The following is a 21,973-nucleotide window of genomic DNA, read 5'->3' on the forward strand; positions in this document are numbered from 1 at the left end:
GACATTTAATCAGACTTGGAGGAAGTGTTGCCATGGTTTCCCTTCATGGTCCCAGATTTTTCTTGACCAATAAAAGAGCAGCAGCCAAACACTGAGACAGTCAGACAGACACACGGACATATACGCCTACAGTAAACGTGCAAATCTTCATCCTTATTATGTAGACCAGCTGTTGTGGTGTTAGAGTAAAGCCAGATATGCCTATACAACAAACTCAGGATACTCTTATTGTCCTGAATGTAACAGCTGTAAAATGTATAAATGATAAATACAGTTCCCCTTCAGTCGGTTTCTCGACGTTGTGTTGAGAGACTGACTGGGGTTTGATCTTGAGAACCTACCTTCTCCGAGATAATTAATTATAAAACGCCAATGGGCTTGGCGAATGGCACGCGCACGCCAGTCTCCGCCCTGTACATACGGGTATAAAGGAAGATGGCGGCGGTCATTCACTCATCCTTTATTCTTCGTAACCTGGGTTTATTGGTCCTGCACTCATGACGGCGAAAGCGCCTTCTCGCCTACCAGATGAGACTAGTGCGCTATTTTAGCCTCCCTACTTTCCCCTCTCGTGGCGAAGTATAGGCATTCCATCCATCACTAAGCAACTAAGCATTGGCATTTGGTAACAGACGGAGCAGAGCCGTCTGTTGGAACCAGGTCCGGTATAGGTAGAGTCATCCCTGCTCAGGTAGACCCCTGTACTAGGACTAGTGCCCCATACGGAGTGACTCCCCTCTGGGTCGTCCCGTGTGTTGAATTCCTCGCTCATGATTTCCCGATTGGTGAATCTGTGACCTCCCCGCCGGTGGTAATCCCACCTGGATTTGTCCCCCTAAAAAGGCTGACACCCTTTTTTGCACATGTTGTTCTCCCCGCCGGTGAGACCATGTTAGTGTCTGCATATGTAACCTCCCCTCTGGGTAGGATGTGACCTCCGTAACACACTCTTCTAAGAGGGGAGCAGTGTTTCCCCAGTGTTCGGCTCCGGACAGCTCCTCGCTACTAGAGGCGTACGCCACTGTCCGTGAGGCCGTCAGTACAGGCTTCTCAGTATGACCAATACTATATGACTGGAAGATTACGTCTCGCGGTAGCACTCTTATGACTCGCTAGCCTAGTCAGGGTCGCTCCGCTAGAGGTCACGATATCGGTGCAAGCGCTGGGGCGTTTAGATAGATCCCCAGGCAACGTTGAGAGACCAACTGAAGGGGAACGTCTCGGTTACATCTGTCTTCATGCCCCAACGCTGCGCCGAATCACTGCAGGACCGGGATGCCCTCTCAGGTTCCTCAGTACAAAGGGTGAGTGAATGACCACCGCCATCTTCCTTTATACCCGTATGTACGGGGCGGAGACTGGCGTGCACGTGCCATTCGCCAAGCCCATTGGCGTTTTATAATTAATTATCTCGGAGAAGGTAGGTTCTCAAGATCAAACCCCAGTCAGTCTCTCAACACAACGTCTCGTTCCCTCCATCAGGGAACGGAGGTTACAGGCGTAACCAAGACGTTTTTCAATATGATCCCTCCTCTTTAAAACGTCATAATTAAAATAAGAGTACATTTGTTACAGTTTGGAACTGAAAAAGACGGAGGGTAAGTAATGCTCTCTCTCTCTCTCTCTCTCTCTCTCTGTTTCTCTCCCGTGAACTCAACTTACTCTGTCACACACAATTAAATGTGCTGTGTTCAGCATAATCGGAACAAATCAGCCATGCACTCATGTGACCTGGAGTGCACGCACCCGGACGGGTGCTGGGTAAGCCGTAGGACGAAAGGGGTCACTCCCAGAATCTATGCTAGCGCTCAGAGGATTTTTCTGATATGGGACTTCTTTTGTATTCAGTGTTCCAGACAGTAGTTTGTTTTTAGGATGGATGGCCTGCACAGGTCCTTTATCTCTGTAAATGGGACGGACTAACTACAGGATTACCTGGATTACCTAGACAGAGGTTGGCGGGTTAATAAATTAGGGCTAAATGAAGATAGAGGCTGCTTCAGCATAGCCAAACAAATCATTCTGTTTATTTCTTAAGCAGTTGAGATACATTGTATGTTTAAATATAGCAAATGACGTCTGCTAAATGACTAAATGTAAATACATCGTTTTATTACACAAAATAAACAGGGTTAAATGCTTAGTTCATCCAGAAACGAAATGTGTACTTTCATCCAATAATGGATCGTATTTAGTTTGTTTTGACCAAACCTGCTCATTTACCTTCAGGACACTTTTGTATCCTTTTGAGGATTAAAGGGATACTCCACCCAAAAATGAAAATTCTGTCATGAATAACTCACCCTCTAGTTGTTCCAAACATTTATATGTATATATTTGGAATGATGTTAGCAACCAACAATTCTGAGACACCACTGACAACAATAGTAATTTTAGTAATTTTATGGTTCTGTTGAACACCAAAGAAGATACTTTGATAAATGTTTCCTACTATGGCAGGCAATGGTGCTTCAGAACTTTTGATCGCTAACATGATTCCAAAATATCTCTCTATTTGAGTAGACTGCTTGCAGATTCCGTCACAATCCATTCCCAAAAACAACATCTGAAAATTAAAGAAGGCCATATGGGGTTTATGAACTATTTCTTTAACCTCCGAGGCTTTCCTGTGGCTCAGTGGTTAGAGCATGGCGCTAGTAACACCAAGATCATGAGTTTGATCCCAGGGGATTGCAGATAGTCTGAAACAAATGTATAGTACAATGTAATGTAAGTTTGGGTAAATATTCATATAAACCTTTTCTGTATTAAACCTGAAATATTACTTTATTGTAGGATTATTCAGGGTCATATCCAGCAGATATCCAACAGACATGTTTAACTGTTTTTGAGTAACAGACAGACATTTAACAAATAAATAGATATCAAGTCCCTCACAGAAAACCACAAAAGATCTACAGTATAGACATTGCTCACAGCAAGAGATCTTAAGTCTGACAGTAATTGTGGAAGTTGTTGTTGAAGGTGATACATTTGTTACAGACGTGGTGCAGTTATTTTGGCGTGACAACCATCTAGCAGCTACATAAGCTGTTGCTGTTGCAATGTCAACAATCGAAAACCTTCTTTGAAAGAGGGAAAACCGCTCAAAAGCATGGTAGCCAAACAACTTCATGTCACTTACAAACTATTTGGATTTTGATTGACTTCATGACTGATCACTTCAACAAATACTGCAAAATGACTGACAAACTAAAACTGACCAACTAAAATAAATATGAGCTTTCTGATATCCGCTGGCTATTAGAGAATAAATGTACTGTGGAATTTTGATCCAATCTTTGGTATTTCAGAACATTACAACAGAACAGCCCACAAAACGTTTATTAAAAGCAGAACAAAGACCACATCAATGTAGACACATGGAAGAGACTGCAATCAGTCTACTCAGTATAAAAAATATTCCATGGACAAAATAACCCTGTAATAGAGGAATGTGACAGCACTCAGCAAGCATCGGCCGTGAAGATCAGTAGAGAGTTTGCAGAGCATCCCAATAGAAGTACCAACTCTTTATTGACCATAAACATAATGATAAAACCAGTCAACAGAAATAGTCTCTGGCACCATCCAGACAAACAGCAAGCAAAGATTGATGATACAGGACAGCAATGAACTGATTCACAACATCGATGATCACCGCAGTGACACCCATGAAGAGATATTGCCATGGAAACACAGCATCGATCATGCCCAATACTGCAGAGTCAGCATGTTGGCAAGACAAGCTATATATATTTATATCTATCTGTGTTTGTGTGCTAATTTGTAAATGTTTGAAAGCAGCAACTACTCATAGATTGATGATAATTTACATAAATTAAGAGAAAATGAAAAACTGAGAGAGAAAGAGAGAAAGAGAGAGAGGTTAGTTAGTCAGCTAGTGTCCTGATATGCAATGTGACCTGGATCGGACTGTTGCTTGGTCTCAATAGTAATGCTATATGCTTGCATTTTCTTTTTTGGTTGGTACAACAAAAGGCAAATGCCACTCACAAAATAACAGCAAACGGCACTTTTACGCAGGCATTGTTTTCATTTAGACACAAACAAAATAGAGGGCAGAGGTGGCCTGGATAACAACCATATGCAGACTTCCAGGTGAAAAAAACTAAACTTTGCTTTGTGTGAATTACTATGGAAACACTCAGAACACTGATGTGACTTTTCTATTCCCTTAGCAAAATTAACCCAAAAATATCGGCAAGTAGAGACATTACGAAGAAAGCTGATTTTTCATGTACTAAAAACAAATGGTCACTATGGCTGCCCATGACATTTCATTTTGTGCTTAATAGAGCAAAGAGGTCACATTGTTTAAAAAACGAGGCTTAATAGCAGATACAGGTCAAGGTAGTCAGAGGCCCAGTTCTGAAAACACAGAAACACTGATACAAACCACAGGCTAACTGGTAAACAACATGACACAAATGCATAAGGCCAACCTAATACAGCGTGTTATGTTTTGTATTATGTATGTTACAACATACAGTATGTGTGTATGTTAAAGTTGATTGTCTATTAAATTCCTTTTTTCTATTTAACCCTTATGGTAAAGTGACATTAAAATAATTTGTTTAGATTTTTTATTGTTAATCGTAGTTTCATGTGTCACTTAAAGGGATAGTTCACCCAAATGTAAATTCTGTCATCGTTTACTCACCCTCAGGCTGTTCCAAACCTGTATACATTTCTTTGTTTTGCTGAACTTAAAGGAAGATATTTGGAAAAATATCAGTAACCAAACAGATCTCATCCCCCATTTACTGCCATAGTAGGGAAAATAAATACTAAGTCAACAGGGTATGAGATCGGTTTGGGTTACTGACATTCTCCAGAAAGGTATACACATTTGGAACAATCTCAGGGTGAGTAGCCTAAATGATGACTGCGTTTTCATTTTTGGGTGAACTATTCCTTTAAAGCTGTTTACCAACGAAGTTCTCATACTGTGCAAAATCGACCGTGAACTAAAACAAACATTGTGATGGTTTAGATGTCAAAGTTGACTAAGATTAATAAAGATTATTAATAGCATAGAAGACCAAGATACACCTCACACAGTGTACTGGAATTAAATAAAAACACAAGCAGAAGCATATACGGTATTGAATAAATACATACATGACCGGGTGGCACATGCTGAGAGATGTTCATACCTGACACGTCTCGTATTTTACATTCTCAAATACACGTCTGCTTGTTACTGGGTGTATTTTTTTCTCATAAAATGCTCGGCAATGTTCTTACACTTTGTTTGAGAGGCGTAAATAAACATTTTAGTTACAGAAGCAAGCTAATGTCATATAGGGATGGCAACAGCAAAAATTGAACACTGCTTGATATACTAAAGAAACAGCATCACTGCTTAAGGTGTAAACAGATCCTTTCTGGATATGATGGTATTTGACAGGCACATCAGATCAACAATCAAAGGTGACGTTCCAAAATTGTTACACAACAGTGAATGCACACAAACACATTGCTCAGACTAAAACGATAAAGCTCAACCTAAAAGCCATAACAGTGGTATAACTGAACCTTTCTAAGATGGTGTCATACGAATATTTAGCTCGCATGACAAATATGCATTGGATTAATAAAAAATCCCGCAAACGCGTTTACTTTATACCTTCACTATATTGATGTTTCACATTTATGTTAACATAAGCAAGTTAAGACACATGTCTACACACCACGTGAATAATTACGTCGGAGCAAAATATTCTGCTTCATAATTCATTTGGTCACATGGCACAGCCTTCCCCTCGATCAAAGCAGAGCTTTACACGGCGTTAGCAGCTTTGTGCAAGTCCCTGATGCAAAACCGATGAATGGTCTGTATTACCTGTCTAGCGAGCGCTGCCGCTGCGTCTCTCCGATGTTGGTCCCGTTGTTTACTAGCTCTTTGTTTGTTTCAGATTGTGTGCATTGCCCGAGCGCAGATGACTTTGGACCGGCGGGTGTAAATAACAGGTTCAGTTAAACGTCGGAACGATGCGCGTAGCGTGCGCGTTTCCTTGACAGCCCTCTGTCAGAGCTCGCTGGTAAACGATGGCCGGTGCGCATGCGCAAAACCGATGTAGAGACCACCTCCCACCAACCTAGCGACGCACTGGATGTAGAGGCAGAGGATGTTGGGGCTTTAAAATGTAAAAATGTAGGTATATTATCTTTTCAAGTTACATGTAATAGCATAACTATTATTATTACCACATACACCTATCTATAAATGATAAATCGCAGTTATTTGTAGCGCTAACAGAGAGTGAATCGAATATTCAATACAGGAAATTGAAACTCAACAACGCAAATTATTGAAACAATTACATGGGAGATCATGGATGTTATTTTTTTTTCATTCCCTTTTCATCAGTAGAAGGCAGTATGTTAACCTCATATAAATAAAACACAGAAAAAATTTTATTTTAATATTTAAAAATGAAAAGGTCACCTTTTATTACTTTCCTTAAGTTTGTTCTTAGGTATATGTAAAACATATGGAATAAAGAAATAGCTTTGTGTATTAATAATGTTTCAAATGAAGAAAGAAAAACAAAGGATATCTTCTCGCCTGAACAAAGATGTTATCTGCCAAACAGCTGTTGCTGTCCTTGGTCCTGAAAGCGTTACAAAAACATTACATTTTGTTTTCAACATAGGTAAAAATGTTTGTATTGTTAGAGCCAAGTAAATTTAATATAGTAAACTTTACAGCAAAAGTACCACTGACCACCACAGCAATAATCATCTTTTATTAAATAAATAGCAGCTTCACAAAAGAATAACATTGCGAAAGTGATGGTTTTGAACAAAAAAGAGGGATTTGAAAAACATTCAGGCAAATGTATAAAAATGGCAGTTTAAGGGGCAGGTGATACAGGAGAAATTCTAAGGTTCTACACAGCAAGAATTTACAGCTTTATACAATAAGGGTTGGGAATCGAAAATCAATAACAATTTGGAATCGGAATCGAAAGGCTAGAAATCGGATCGGCTCGGAATTGAAAGGAATCGAAATTGGATACTTGAGATTAAAATGTTCATTCTTTTTATTAATTCCTGTGTGCATATTTTCAGAATATAAACATGAATATAAACATTTCTTAATTAAAGCCCTCATGAAAATGAGGCTATAAGCATCGTTTACCTATAGTATTAACTATAGTATTTGTGTTAAAGCACAGAGGCACAAATTAACCATAGTTTCGGACCTTACAGAAAGACACACGAACTTCACATGTGCAAAAAACATGTGGTCACGTGTGAAATGTGTGTTTTTGGAATATTATAATGTGAATCCCGCGGAATAACATGAAAACCCATGGGATGACAAGTTCTTCATATGCCAACACATGTTACATGTCATCCCATGGGTTTTTACATGTTATCCTTTTTGTTTCAGAAACAATATGGTAGAACGCCACTTCTATGTACCACTGCTGTGTGCCGCAATGTACAGCATTTGTTTCATTGAACTATTTTCTCATTTTTCCATTTCTCTCTGCTTTAAGTCTCCCCAACCGGAAACTGCCTAGGGTTCTTCCTGTGAGACGCGTCGGTCACGCATGCATAGAGCCCATGAGCAGGCTAAATGACCATACAGGTTGATATCAAAATGTTTTACTTCAACTGTGGAATCGAAACTGGCAATCGATAAAAATAAAAATCGATTAGAAGAATCGGAATTGGAATCGATAAAATTCAAACGATTCCCAACCCTATATACAATATATATTCATGGTCATCCTCAAATGAAAATGTTTGGTCTCTCGGACCAACATATGTTGTGGACAGTTCGTCTTTATAAAGTAAATGAGGGCTCTTTCTCTTGTGCAATTTTGCTCCTGGCGTCACTCATTCATGACCACCTGATGGGTTGGCCTGATAGCTCACAACTGGCGCTACATTCACATGAGAGACTGTTCTTCAACAATAGAAAAAAACGTATATTTTAAATATTGCAGCCACAACTGAATTCAACCATTAATCTTTGTACTTATGTTTAAAAAAACTTGGATCTGTGAAGTCTTGTTTATTTAGAATTTTATGTCATTCTTCTGTTTGGTATGGTAAATCAGTAGGGATGTAACAACATTATCGATATTGTGTTATTGCAATAGCAAAATTGTCTCAATAGTATCGCGGTCATGTGAATGTATGAAACGACAGATCCTCTGGGCCTTACATAGAGAATGTTAGAAAAATTTGTAGATGTTACCTTGGAGAGGTCCATTTGGTGCAATTATTTTATTTTTATGAGTCTATAACTCATACCTCTAAGCAACAGTTATGATTAGAGGTAAAAAAAAAGAGGAAGCTTAGGGCACGTTTCCAAGTCATCATTTGTCATTTTAAATATTGCAATAAATATTGTATCGTGCATGGTATACCGATGTTTCGGAAAGATCTGTAAATTATTAGAATTTTCTTGTAATGTAAGAAGAAATGACCCCTAACTGGGATACCCTTTTTCTGTAGATCATTTAACATGTATTACTGGAGATTTAACAAGCACAAACAATGATCTGACTCGCTGGTGAGTTTAGACAGCATAGCTTCATCCATATTTTAATGCAACTACCTTGTATGGTGCCATAACATTGAAATTAACTATTTGGTTTCATAGAAATGATTGTTCATGTTTTGGGTTCACATTTATGTAATGATTCCATTTACCACAAGAGGATGCTGTTACTCTGTCTGTGAAATATTCACTGCATGTTGTATGAAGTATCATCAATGCTCAGTTGTCCAGTGCTGCTTTAGTGGGACACAAGGTACTCATGCAGTTGGTATTAGCATTTATATCGAAATCTAATAACACAAACAAACACTCACTCATTCACACATTAACATTCCTTCCGAATTTCCTCACACTGACACAATGTTTTCTGACCCTGTTCAGTTTATTGTCACTGTGTTGATCAGCTTACATTCTATGCTGTTATACAGCTGAGGTCGTGGTGACAGCAGCCAATCACAATGAGTTTTTGACACAGATCTAAAAAGATCATTTGAAGCACATTGTACCCAATCCTAGAGTCCATGTCACATTTAGGATGTTTTTCAAACACTGCTGGTGTGTTCTGTTTGGCTATGACTGCTGCTGATGGATAGCTCTGATAATCCTGGTTTTAGCTCTAGTCCAGGGTCAGTGTCCATGTCGCGCAGCTCCAGATTCCGAATTCCATTCCCATCCCCGTTCCGACAGTTACTGTTGCGGTCAACAGCAATTTTTTGGCAGATAAGGACGGGCGTGACTGCTGCATGAGATGGAAAAGGGACATTTATGGTGATGGGTTTTAGGCCCAATCGTCTATATTGGCAGTGCATGTAACTTGAAAACGCCCGTCTGTACGTCTTGTTAAACAACGTGTACACTAAAGGGTTGACCCCGGATGAGATGTACCCAACCCAGACAAACACGTTTAGCAGTTCAATGAGTAGAGGCTCATTACAAGCTCCACGGCAGAGGACATAGAGAACATTTGTTATAAAAAAAGGACACCACATGACAAGGAAGAGGAAAAACACCACACCCAACACTTTGGATGCTCGCCGCTCGTTCTTGATTGCCTGCATCATGCCGCGCCGGCCATGGGCACCGCTCGGGTCTCGCCCAGCGGGCGAATTCAGCTGAGACGGAACCTCTGAGCTTGGGATTATTGAGATGGTGTCTGAGGGTGGGGTCAGGTTGTTTCCGTCGCTGTTGCTGATCCGAAGACAGCTCAGGCTGCTGCGGCGGGAAGGAGCAGATGGTAGGGCAAGCTGGGAAGTGGATGGAGCTGGAAGCTGCAAAGGCTGCTGAGAAGATGCTTTGCCCTCGTAGAGGAAGACTGTGGCTTGATGTTGAAGTGCTTGGACGGTAAGACAGTATGTCACTACCATGATGACCAGAGGAATGAAGAAAGCAACAAAGGACCCGACCAGAATGAAGCGCTCCTCGTTCAGAGCACAATTGCCGTTTATAAAAACCTTATCTCTGTTGTGCAGTCCAATCACTGGGATAGGCATTGAGATACCTGCAAGACAGAGTGATGGGTGAGAGAGAGAATATTCAATAAACCAAACTACCTACATATGGAGAACAAGTATTGTCAGCCAACAACGTTACTTGTATGCCAACATTAAAGAGCAGAGAGATAAAGACAGATAGGTAACAAACTGAAAGTCAGACAGAAGAAGAAAGAATGAAGACAAAAGCAAAAGACAAACAGACTTTGGGAGGAGTCCTCTCTCTTGTCCAACCAGATCAGTTTTCGTGTGGTTGAAAGAGAGGATCTTTATTTAATCAGAGCAGATGAATCGGACTGTCAAGGCCTAACGCTGTTTCAGATCCAGATAAACATCAAATAAACATTGGGCTCACGTTAGAAGTGTGAACGCTCTGTTATCTGCACTGTCACCACTTAGTCTAACTAACATTAGCAAATGACACAAGAGCCCTCAGTGGACAAATAGAGAAAGAGATTAATAAAAAACAGAGAAGGAAGTGAGGGAATTTTTGGTGAGATTTTCTGTTTAAGCCGCTCCTCAAGCCACTGTCATTTGTCATATGCTTTAATAGCCTCTATGTAATTTACAAATAAATAATTAAACCTTCAAACACATCAGCCAGTCTTATCAATCAAACCAGACCTAAATGTCTCTGCTGTTGTAACGGATCGGTCACGGCCACTCTACATCAAATGTCATCAGCCAGACACAAGATGGAGCTAATGTAATAGCATGCAAAACCCACAAGCATTCTGTACACATTACATTACAGTAAGCTGCCTGACTGGGATTTAACAGTTATTTTAAACATTCAATGACCAAAACATTTCTGAATTTAGAGAAAAGGGTCTATGAAGAACCGTTTTGAATGATAGACAACATAATCAAACTGGTGTATGTCATTAATACGTCTAATTTAGATTAAATGTTGTTATTTTTTGATAAACTGGGATTTAGCCACCCAGCTGGAGGCTCTTGCACTTTTGACAATTTCTCTGCAGTCAACTACATTTTCTCTTTGAAAGGAAACAAACCACGTTATTATATTGACACCTTTAAATGTTTCTCTGACCTATTGAAATGGTCCAAACCGCAGCAATCTTCAGCATGGCCTTAGTGCGGGAGTTGAATCGACTGTGCTCTATTGGATTGCGAATGGCCACATAGCGGTCGAGAGAAATGGCACAGAGGTGCATGATGGAAGCAGTGGAGAAGAGCACATCCAGATAAATCCAAATAGGACAAAGGGCACTTGGCAACGGCCAGGCATAATCTAAAAAGACATAAAGACAAACAATTACTCCAAAAATAAGTTGGTGAATGAACTTTCAGCAAAATTGTATATTTTTCCAACAAAGTGTTTTTTGTAAACTTTTTAGTAGTTTTGACTAAATGAAAATCGGTTGGATTATCATTAAATGATTTTTACATGTCATTCTTCTATGAGAAAATAGGTTACAACAGCTTAATGAAGCATGGAATTGATGAATGTGAACAATGGTAAGCACAAGACAAAAAAACTAAATCTCAAAGATAAATGAAGATTAAAACACTTTCTCTTTACCGAAAAATACATAAAACGACAATTAAGAAAAATGATCTCCAAATGCAGTCTTACGCAAAGCATGCTTGGAAATGGAAATCATCTGCTGCTTTTAACAATTCTGTGTTAACACAACATGTTTGATTTTCTTTACTGTCTTGTTTTAATTAAGTAAACCCGACAAGTAGCAAAAATCATTCATTTTCAGTGTAGCTTTGTAAACATCTTTAATTTAACATATACGTCAAATAATAGTAGAGAAAGAAAGAAAGAAAAGAAAGACATTTTAACAGAATTACAAGGCAAAAGTGGATGATCCCTCGTTATAATAGTAGCAAAGATTGACTTCCAACCCAGGCAGCTAAATATGGCTGTGTTATGTCAGAACCCCTGAAATAACCAACACTATACACATGACAGGTTATGTAAAAAGTTTCAAGTTTTGTAGTATGAGAAATGAGAGTTGGAGAGAGAGAGAGAGAGAGAGAGAGAGAGATACACACTGCAGCAAAAAAACTTGACTCCTTCAGTTGTGGTGTTCTGCACAACATTAAGTAGAAGATATAAATCCAACCTAGAGTTTCTGAACATCAACGCTTAACTTCTTTCCAACAAACTTTTCTTCAACACACTTGAACTAAAAAAGAGACTAGGACAAGAGATAAGACCTCTAATACTACATTTCAAGTTTAGATTGATAGGCTTTTAGGTGGTAGAAGCGACAAAATGAAAACGTCCCCCAGAAAGGACACGTACTAATGCAGGGTCAGATACTCTTACAGACGGGTCTTAAGATGTGGAGGGGCACGTCTGAGGCTCAGACGACATTAGCGCCGCGTCAATTGAACGTTTTATTGGAGCTCAGGGCCAGCGCGGTCCCTCCAGTCTGGGCTGAATTACACTGGACCAGATACAAACGGTATGAACACCTGGACATGAGATGTGGGAACAACTGATGCCAAGTTAACAAAATTAATGATAACATAGATTCTGTGCCAGCACGAGACTGCCAAGTGTTTTGACACGGATTGGAGAGAAGAGGGGTGTTTCGTTCATCTCATTTATTTGTGCAGATTTCTCCGGTGGTCCCACTCACATTCCGCTGTCCACTGAAATAAACCAGTATATGTGATTACACTTTACGTAAATGAGGGAAAACTACTGTAGGAGCTTTGCGAGGTTACAAATTTTTACAGTTAAAAACTTAAATAATAATAAATAAATTATAAATAATAATTAAATAGGTCTATTAAAACTACCTCGTCTGTGGTTCGTGGCAGAACCGTGACAGTTTCTAGCTTATTGTTTTTTGTATTACAAATGAGAGTGTTTAGATTAGAGTGTATAGATTTATTAGTTATATTTGCTGTGCAGTAAATGTATCTAATAATATATTAAGCTTATTTGATTCTGTTTTCTGCCAGAGAAATACTGATCTGAACTATGAATGTGGTTAGCAAATTTTTAAAGGGCAGGGAAGGGAAGTTAAAACCCAGTGAACATGTTCTTCTAAGGAGGTAACAATCTCAAAATCTCACTGTGCAATAATTCCTCGGTAAAACTTCCACGGTATGGTATTTTTAGCAATATTTTGCAATATTTAAAGTTACAAATGATGACTTATCATAAGCATCCTCTTATCAGCATCCTCTTATCATAAAAATTGCTTAGAGGTATGAGTTATAGTATGAGATGGGTCAAATTACCTAAAAATCCCTTTTATAAAATAAAATAATTGCAAGAGATGGACCTTGCCAAAGGTAACCTCAATCATTTTTTCGAACATTATAGGCCCTCTATAGGCCCGGAAGACCTAATATTGAGACAATTTTGGCGATAACACAATATCGATAATGTTGTTACATCCCTATTGTTCTACTGTTATTAACTGCGTGCGTACAACTAGGAGTGTCGTGATGTACTGGTATTACAAATAACTAATTTACGCCCCCAGCATAAAAAAAACTTTGCCAGCCGACAACAGTATTTTTGGTCATTTTCTAAAACTTGAATGACACTCAGAATACATTAAGATGTCATTATGTTTTCGCTTATTTGCCAAAGGAGATAACATATTTACAAAATTCGCTCTGTAGAGCAGTTTGTCTGTTTAGGGCCATCCTAAAACATTTTGCCCAATTTTAACCCTTTGTTAGTATTGCACTCACTTACAATGTTAAGCGTCTTCTCATGCTTGATATGGTCAACTTGTCAAAAAACTTGTTGGACGTATTAGGTAGAATTTCTGTGCTTGATACACTCCCCCAAGGTTCTTATTTCAGAAAGTTTTTTTTTAACATGAAAAACTGTTATGTAACAACTTTTCTTAGTCCCTTATAGGCAATTGTCCCGGAAAAAAAAAGCGTGGCCACGGCAAGGCGAAATAAATAGCCCGCCCTCGCATCAACCGACGTGCGATAGGAAGACCTGCTTACCATCAAGATTGGCTGTGCAGTGGGCCTGCAGCTGCAGCTGCAGCTTGTTACCTTTGCGATAGTGAGAGAAGTTGAGGTGTGTGTGTTTGTTCATGGCATTTCAGTGATGGATGTTATACAAATATGGTGGATATAACGCCGAATTTGGAGATTGTTTGAAACTGATAGATGGAGCGGTCCCCATGCTAAAAGATGACAGACATGAACGCACACGATAAGTGGAACTGAGTCATTTGTCTGTGTTTTGTTGGCAATGGATGGGCACGTGCTTTTTCATCCCTTGGTTGGTCCAACTGCCCAAGACCATTTGCATCGTGCTTCTATGAATTTAAAACACCTGATAACACAGCCCTGATTTACATGCAGTGGCGGCGCCAGGGGGGGTCTTGGGGGGTCTCAAGACCCTTCCAAAAAACGCCTTGACCCCCCATTAGACCCCCCACCCCTTCCTGATTAAAAAATATTTGATATATATTAAAATATATATCCGGGATAAAGATTTAAAAATCGTTCTCTTCAAACTACGCAGAACAATAATAATTAATAATTTAATCGACATATAAAAAAATATAAACATCAGAATCAATGCGACGCCCTATGAACGTTGCTGCCGCTGCGTCTTGCGTCATTGCGTTCAAGGCGCTGTCGCGCGACCGCAAGAGCTGCTACGCACTTTTCTTGAAGCTAAAAATGGATCGTTTTGTCATACCTAAAAAAGGGCGGAAGAGACAGGTGAGCAGATGGAAAGAAATGGCGCCTCATCGAGCGCTACAGCGGGCACAGATGGTGGGAATCCTGACGGCGGAGAGGATTTAACTGGGGATTTAATCCATTGCCCAGCCGAGAAACCAAGACAGCCTCAATTTAAATCATACACGTTTAGTTCGTTTGGATTGTAAATATGTTTTCTGTCATGGGTGTGGCAAACGCCGCCGCTACCACGCGCTGTTATGGAAAGCCAACAGGGTCAGAAAACGCGTGCTTTTAATCGCCGTATTAATATTGAAACGCCGATTTCTTAACGCCGCCAGGCGTTAAATAAACGCCGCTTGACGCTAAACTAACGTCACACGCCGCCACGCGTTTAAATAACGCCGCACGCCGATTGGCGTTAAGTTAACGTCACACGTCACTCAAAATGCAAACGTAATAGCTCATTTGCATAGCCCGTCCTTTTCTAGGTTGTGGGCTCTACGGCAAGTCGGAGCATCCAGTTTTGCAAAAGCGCAGGTCAAAGGGATTGATTTAAAATAAAGTCAGGAGTTCAATTCATTCTTATTATGTCTACAGAACCTAATCATCATTTTAGAAGACGCCTATCTGCAATAAGGGATCGCATAAATTCACAACTTGATTGTTTGTTGGAAGCATCACCAGAGCATGGAGAACAAAGTATTGTAGACAGGTAACATTAATAGCTAATTATAACGTCAGAAATGTATTGTTCATTTTTTAATACCAAGATTTTCCCCTAAAGTATTAAACATCATTCACTGCAGTCAAATTAACCATTAACTTGCCGTAGAGCCCGCAACCTAGAAAAGGACGGGATATGCAAATGAGTTATTACTTTTGCATTTTGAGTGACGTGTGACGTTAACTTAACGCCAAGTTAAGTGCTGAGGCGACACCAAAATAGCATAATGAAAAACATTTTTTCAAATCTAATATTATTTAATTAGGCTATAGAAAAATGATTAGGCGGGCACATTTTAGCCATGTATATGTAAAAAAACACGGCCGAACAATCCCATATCACCACCACCCGCCCATGTACGGTCCGCACGGCAGCGCCGGTTGATGGCGCGTCCGCCTGACGCAGTGTGACAGACGGTAGTCTAGACAACTTATTTGGAAATGGCCCCGAAAAGACATTAGGAGTCAGGATCAGAGAAAAGAAAGAAGAAGAAACTGCGAGATGATGACCGTGCATCACATGCAGGTATGTCCATGTTTAATTAACTTAAATTCGGGAAATGTGGATGTGCTGCTACTAATTCTGTTTACTGAAGAAAAGTTTGCACTTTCAAATGTGTAGTGTGTGTTGGCTATTCTACATATGTTTGACAAAGTCAGCAAAGCTGTGAAGATTTTACTTTCTCTATTTAGTGTTCCTAGGTTTTATACTGCGATGCTGCTATTGTGTTATTGGTATTGAGTTATATGTTTGGTAATAAAAAGTTAAACTGGCAAATTTCAGGGTGGGGGGAGGCATCATAATGGAATTATGCTCAGGGCACCAATATGACTAGCAGCGGCACTGGGTGTGGATATGGCAATTAAAGTTCGAGCATATTGTTTGCAAACTACAATTGATTAATTAATTAAAAACAAAGTAGTTGATATGCTGTGTTGTTTTATTTGTTTATAGCATTAATATGCAGTTATTACCCGTGTCCACTGTATTTTCTGTTGGTTTTCATGAGACCCCCCTTTAAATGACCAGGACCCCCCATTGACCCCCCAAACAAAATTGTCTGGAGCCGCTACTGTTTACATGTGAAGTCAATTAATCTTTCTCTCAATGCGGACAGGAGTTTTGAGAGACTACAGAGAAAAGAAAAATTATCTGTTCGTTTAGTATCACTGATATAACTGACAGAAAGCCAATGAGCCCATTAATCAATGACTTTCAACAATTTCAGGAAGTCTATAATGGAAAATTTGGCTGAACACTTTGCTTACAACTGACAAAAACAGCCTAGAAAAGCCCACTCATACACTTTCAATCAATGATGAATGTGGCTTTCCTAATAAAGTAAATAAAAGATTTAAAACAATACGATTTACCATGTGCAAGAGGTGTTCATTAGACAAAGGTGGTAACAATAATATAACAAAATACACCAATATTCAACAAACATCTTTAAATTTGGCTCGTCCAATCAGAATCATGAGTGATGGTGATGTTGCTGGTGTTCTACCAACCATAGACAACGAAAAACCTACACTCTTAAAATTATTACATAGAAATTTAAAAAATGGCGCACAAGCAATGATATTCTGTCATTTTACCTGTAAGACAACGTTCATATAGCGGTCCCAAAATACCAGGTAATATTGTCATTAAGTGTAAGTTTCCTTCTAAAAACAGTAGCTGAACTACAAACGGCTTAGCAGATTTATTCTTAATAGCTGTGCTACAATCAACGTTATGTTTGAAAATATGACGGGTGTGATTTTATATCCAAACGAATGGGGTGTTGTTGATGTTGATCATAAACTTGACCCAACGACACTGTCTAACACATCACACGCAAGCAACGCGATACGATGTGACCAACAACTTGTTCTTCTGTAATCCCTTATGCGCCGCTAGCTTGCGAAAATTTAAAAACTAACCTACTTAACTGTACAAATGCAGAGACGCAAGAAAAAACATGTGGGCAAAAAAAACCTGTGGGTTATATTTATACATACAAATACACAGAAGGTGCGTGCGGGACGTGAGCAGTTTGGCGTATGCATGTGAACGTGTTTGGCACTGTGTTTTGCTCAACTTTGATGCATGTGAAGATACAAAATGAACAATTATATTTCTAACTAAAAAGTCTAACTTAAAAGCGAATGTAGATTTAGATAAGTACTTAGACACATAATGTTTTGTACACCACACAGATTGTAAACCACTGTAATGTGTTAAAAAATGAAGAAATGTTATTATACTTTTAATGCCGAAGAAACACTATTTCGTCCACTAGTATGTGTTTATGGTGAAGTTTTGCAAGGGCTGTAATGGCAGCACCATTGCAGCAGGGAACTATAACGGCCAATGCACGGCCTAGGCATTGATTATGTCCATGCTACCAACTTCTGGCAATGGCATTTTCTTGCACTGACTTGAATTATTATATCACTGACTGTTACTACACAACCTTTTAACAAACAAAAATGCCATGAAACGGTTGTTGTTTATTTATTATATACCGTTGTGTCTTAGAAAAACTAGTTTACCCATAATCAAGAAATAAGTTATTGTGTACTGAAAAATAGGAAACCACTTAGTTGCAATGGGAACAATCAGCCAAGAAAGTTATTGTTAGGCTTTACATGTTTACATGACACTATCAAATCTGCAGTTATACAGCCCTGTTGAAAACAAATCCTGATTGGTCTCGGGCCCCATGATTATTCTGTCGGTGTAAACGGGATAAGACAGAAATAGCTTGTCAGATCCTGTCTAAGCTGCTCAGTATGAGTATATAAGGCTCATCTTAAACATATCCCGACACTGTATGTTCCCAAAAGTAATCAGCCTCATGATTTCATCTGATTTCCTTCCTATCACCCTGTCTCCCCTCCTCGCCTCTCCATTCTTTCTCTGCCCTCTCCAGCAGACAGTTATACATGTGGCAGGCCATATGGTCCATCAGCCTATATCTCAATCTCTTCTTTTATCAGTTTTGGAAATGATGCAGTAGAACGCCAAGCCCAACTCACAGATAGATTAAACAGAGTGAATCAACCTCCAAGGTCAGTCGCTGTATCTTCTGAAAGTCGCATACCAGCTCAATCACGATGACTGTCTCGCATACAAATACACACACTGAAACACCCACATGCTTTCAAATATGTGACTGCTTCATTCAGAGTGTTTTCATTTGTATTTTCATCACACACGTCCACACACAAACAAAAAAAACATGATTAGACGCTGTAAATGAAATGAGGAGTGTGAAATCCATCACTGTTGCAAATCCACCTCAGTGGAAAACATTCTCTATGTTTGTGCTTGTGTGTGTAAGGATAAGGTTAAAGGAGTCGTTCATGTGAAGAAGTTTGTATCTATCTGTATGTTGGGGTCTGAGTGTACACATTCACACATTTCAACAGCTGATGATATTTTGCTCTGACAGCTTGCTGGTAATGGCCATCACAAGCTTACTGTTTATGACAACAAGCAGACATGCAGCACAGTCCATCCACTCTGGCTTTATCCGTTCAATCTGTGTTCTTGTGTGTTTGTGGGGGTTGGTGTATCTTTCTCTTCTGGCTGCAGGATTCCCAAAACCTTTGCTGTTATTTTGCATATGTTTTATGCAATATGAGGTGGCCACTTGTGTTTGGTCCATGTTTGTTTCTGTGTATATGTTGTTTATGTGAAAATACAGTATGGAGTAAATGGTTTTGCTTTACATTTCAATAGACCAAGATATTTTTTAGTTCATAATATTATGTTAATATGAAAACCATTTGGTGTCAATGAGAGGTTTTATAACTATGTAAGGTCTATGGGCCTCATTTATCAATCTAGAAACGCTGAAATCATTTTATGAAAGGTTTCACGTGTGATTCATGAAAAATGTGAAATCATTTTTATATATTTTAATGTACTATGAAAAGCTTTACTCTAGAGTCCTTTGCATTTTTGTATCACATTTTCATATTTTGTGTATATATACTGTACTGTATATGCCATTTCTTGCCATAAATAATAGTAATAGTTTATTTATTTTAGAGGTAAAGTTAAAGTCAATGTAAATCTCAATGTTATAAATCCATACAGTCTAAAATAATCTAAATAAAATTCAGTCATTTTTATAGTATATTAATTGTCATGATTCTGCCTCTTTTGATCATTTTTTCATAGTCTTGTGGCAGGATCATGACTGACCCACACATTTTGTGTAAGAGAGACATGCCATACTTTGTTAATTGTTAATTATTTCATGCCCCGCACCTGTTCCCCTCTTGATTTGGTTCCCTATTTAATGCTCTCGTGTTTGCTGTCCTGTGCTGGTTCGTTTTGCCTTCTTGTCAGTCATAGTCATAGTCATAGTCATAGTCATAGTCATAGTCATAGTCATAGTCATAGTCATAGTCATAGTCATAGTCATAGTCATAGTCATAGTCAGTGTTCCTGTCGAGTCTGTATATTATTTGTATTCCATGTAGCTCAGTGTTTTACCCCCTTGTGGGTCTTTGTTTTGTGTTTTTAAAGTTGTATTTGATTTGATAGTATCATCTGTTTTTTATCCACCTTGATACATTTTTGCGTGGAAATGACAATTTGCCCAGTTTTCTGATGCATTCTCATTTAATAAATGAGGCCATACTGCACATGTGTGTGTACATGTGTATGTGCAGTGTTCCATTGTATGCAGCTATATGCGCACATACTTTATGTGTGACAGTCGGCTTTAATCCCCTCTTTTCCGGTGCTCTGTTTGCTCTGAGGGTCTGCAGGCTTCTATACTGATCAATATCTCTTTCTACTGATCAATAACGGTCTCTTTTAAACTGACAAATGCAAGCTCATCATGTGTACTATCTACAGCTGACATCCAGCTAAGATCATTTAATGCTAGGACATTTTCTACAATCAATACAGAAGAGAGTCTGAGAGAGTTCGGCTAACCCACTATGTGCAGTGTTTGGCGAGGAGCAAGAGGCCTGAACAATGGATTCTGAGAGAAACTCAACTATGGCCGGGGAGAGATGGACAGTCTGGTCTCGACATGGATAGCGAGAGCCAGAAATACTCTAAAGCAGACAGCAGCTCTGAGGTAGTTGAACTGGTAAATGATCTGAATTCTGCCATAGGCGATATTTCCGAGGACTTCTGAGCAAAGCAATGCCAAACAAACTTGTGTTTTTCTCAATATGATTCCACACAACCTCGCCATCCCTGTCTGTCTCCTCTCTATATCTCTCATTTGATCTGTGAATGGAGATTTCATGCTATACAGTAGCCTGCTATAAAGCTATTTCACCTCTGGCTCTTTGCTCACCATGCATAATAAAGTTTGTGTAACATTTTCAAGCTAAATCAACCTTTTTTTTAAAACAGGTAAGTTTAGGACGTTATGATCTCCTGAGTTTTGGCGGAAAGAGACCAATTAAATGTGTTATTTAACCAGGGTTGATCCTGTCGTGTCATTTGTATAATGAGCCATGTTATTTGGAGGAGAAGGGTTTGCTCGTACCATTGAAAAAGCCCCTTTGTCTTACAAGGAAAGGCTGCTTTAGAGTTATATAAAAAAAGGGTCTTCTCAGTGCTACATTGTTTATAAAGCGATGCATTATTTTAAAGTTTGCCTCTAGTTTGACAGATTTCCATAATTTATCAAAACTAACATCACACAAGGTAGGACTAAAAGCAACCTGAACTACTTAGGTGTTAGTTTTAAATCCAGCATCTTGCAGTGACGATTATGAGCTTGGAGAATGTGAGGATCGTGTTTACTCACCGTACAGGATGTTAATGAGAGAGATGGGCATGACCAAGATGCCCACCAGCATATCCGCCACTGCTAGTGAGCGCAGGAAGAAGTTTGTTGCGTTCTGAAGCTTCTTCTCCAGCGACACAGCCAAAATAACCAAAATATTCCCTCCTATTGTCAAAGAAATAATCACCAGTATCAGAAGGGCTGGCCAGTTCTTCTCCTTCATCCCATCCCTTGCTACCCCATGGGGAGAGGATGAAGAAGAGGAGGATGCGGAGAGATTGCTGTAGTCGGTCCCAAAGATGCTGTGGTTCAGACTCACAGTGGTATTACCGGGCCAGACCATCCAGCCAACTAGGTCTAGGGATGATGTTGTAGAACCGAACCCAGCCAGAACTGGCCCGCCAGGTGCCCCCATCATTTGAGTGTCAGTATCAGTCGCTCTTTTCAATCATGGCCGCTGATGGCCACTTATGGAAAGAAGTTTGGTATGATCGCACTGTGTAAAAAACTGCAGTGTGATTCACTCAGAATGCTATGAAAAGGAGAAATCTTCTGCGTTAAGGATATCCATAGCGTTTCTTGTAGCCAGCTTGGGATGCAGGATCTTCAAGTAGATTCTATCTGTAACACAAAAAGACACACAGAATCATACATTTAGAAATGCAGAGATAACACCACTAAATCATCTAGTAATAGTAGATGAGACACATGATCAATGGTGAATTGATCCATCTGTTTAAAAAACCAGTGCCCGCTCTGTCTTCAGGATAAATGAGGGTAATTGAGGTCACTTAGTTGAAATGATA

General features: G+C 39.4%; 2 protein-coding genes across 3 annotated transcripts in view; both read right to left on the bottom strand.

Annotated features, from left to right (window-relative positions):
- LOC306902039 (actin-binding protein WASF3) overlaps window positions 1-6,088 on the bottom strand; it is a 30,133-nt gene extending 24,045 nt beyond the window's left edge. For both annotated transcript variants that reach the window (XM_079470319.1, XM_079470318.1), the window contains exon 1: window positions 5,870-6,088. The gene's annotated coding sequence lies outside the window, so the exon portion shown is untranslated. The remainder of the gene's footprint in view (window positions 1-5,869) is intronic.
- A 3,002-nt stretch (window positions 6,089-9,090) lies between these two features.
- On the bottom strand, window positions 9,091-21,585 carry htr2cl1 (5-hydroxytryptamine (serotonin) receptor 2C, G protein-coupled-like 1; the record flags this gene model as incomplete). Its single annotated transcript, XM_079467264.1, has 3 exons — window positions 9,091-10,046; window positions 11,093-11,293; window positions 21,189-21,585. 3 exons carry the CDS (start codon window positions 21,583-21,585, stop codon window positions 9,091-9,093), a joined length of 1,554 nt encoding a protein of 517 aa, XP_079323390.1.
- Between the last annotated feature and the right edge of the window lie 388 nt (window positions 21,586-21,973).

The sequence above is a fragment of the Barbatula barbatula genome (genome assembly GCF_947034865.1).
Source record: "Barbatula barbatula genome assembly, chromosome: 1".
Taxonomy (NCBI): domain Eukaryota; kingdom Metazoa; phylum Chordata; class Actinopteri; order Cypriniformes; family Nemacheilidae; genus Barbatula; species Barbatula barbatula.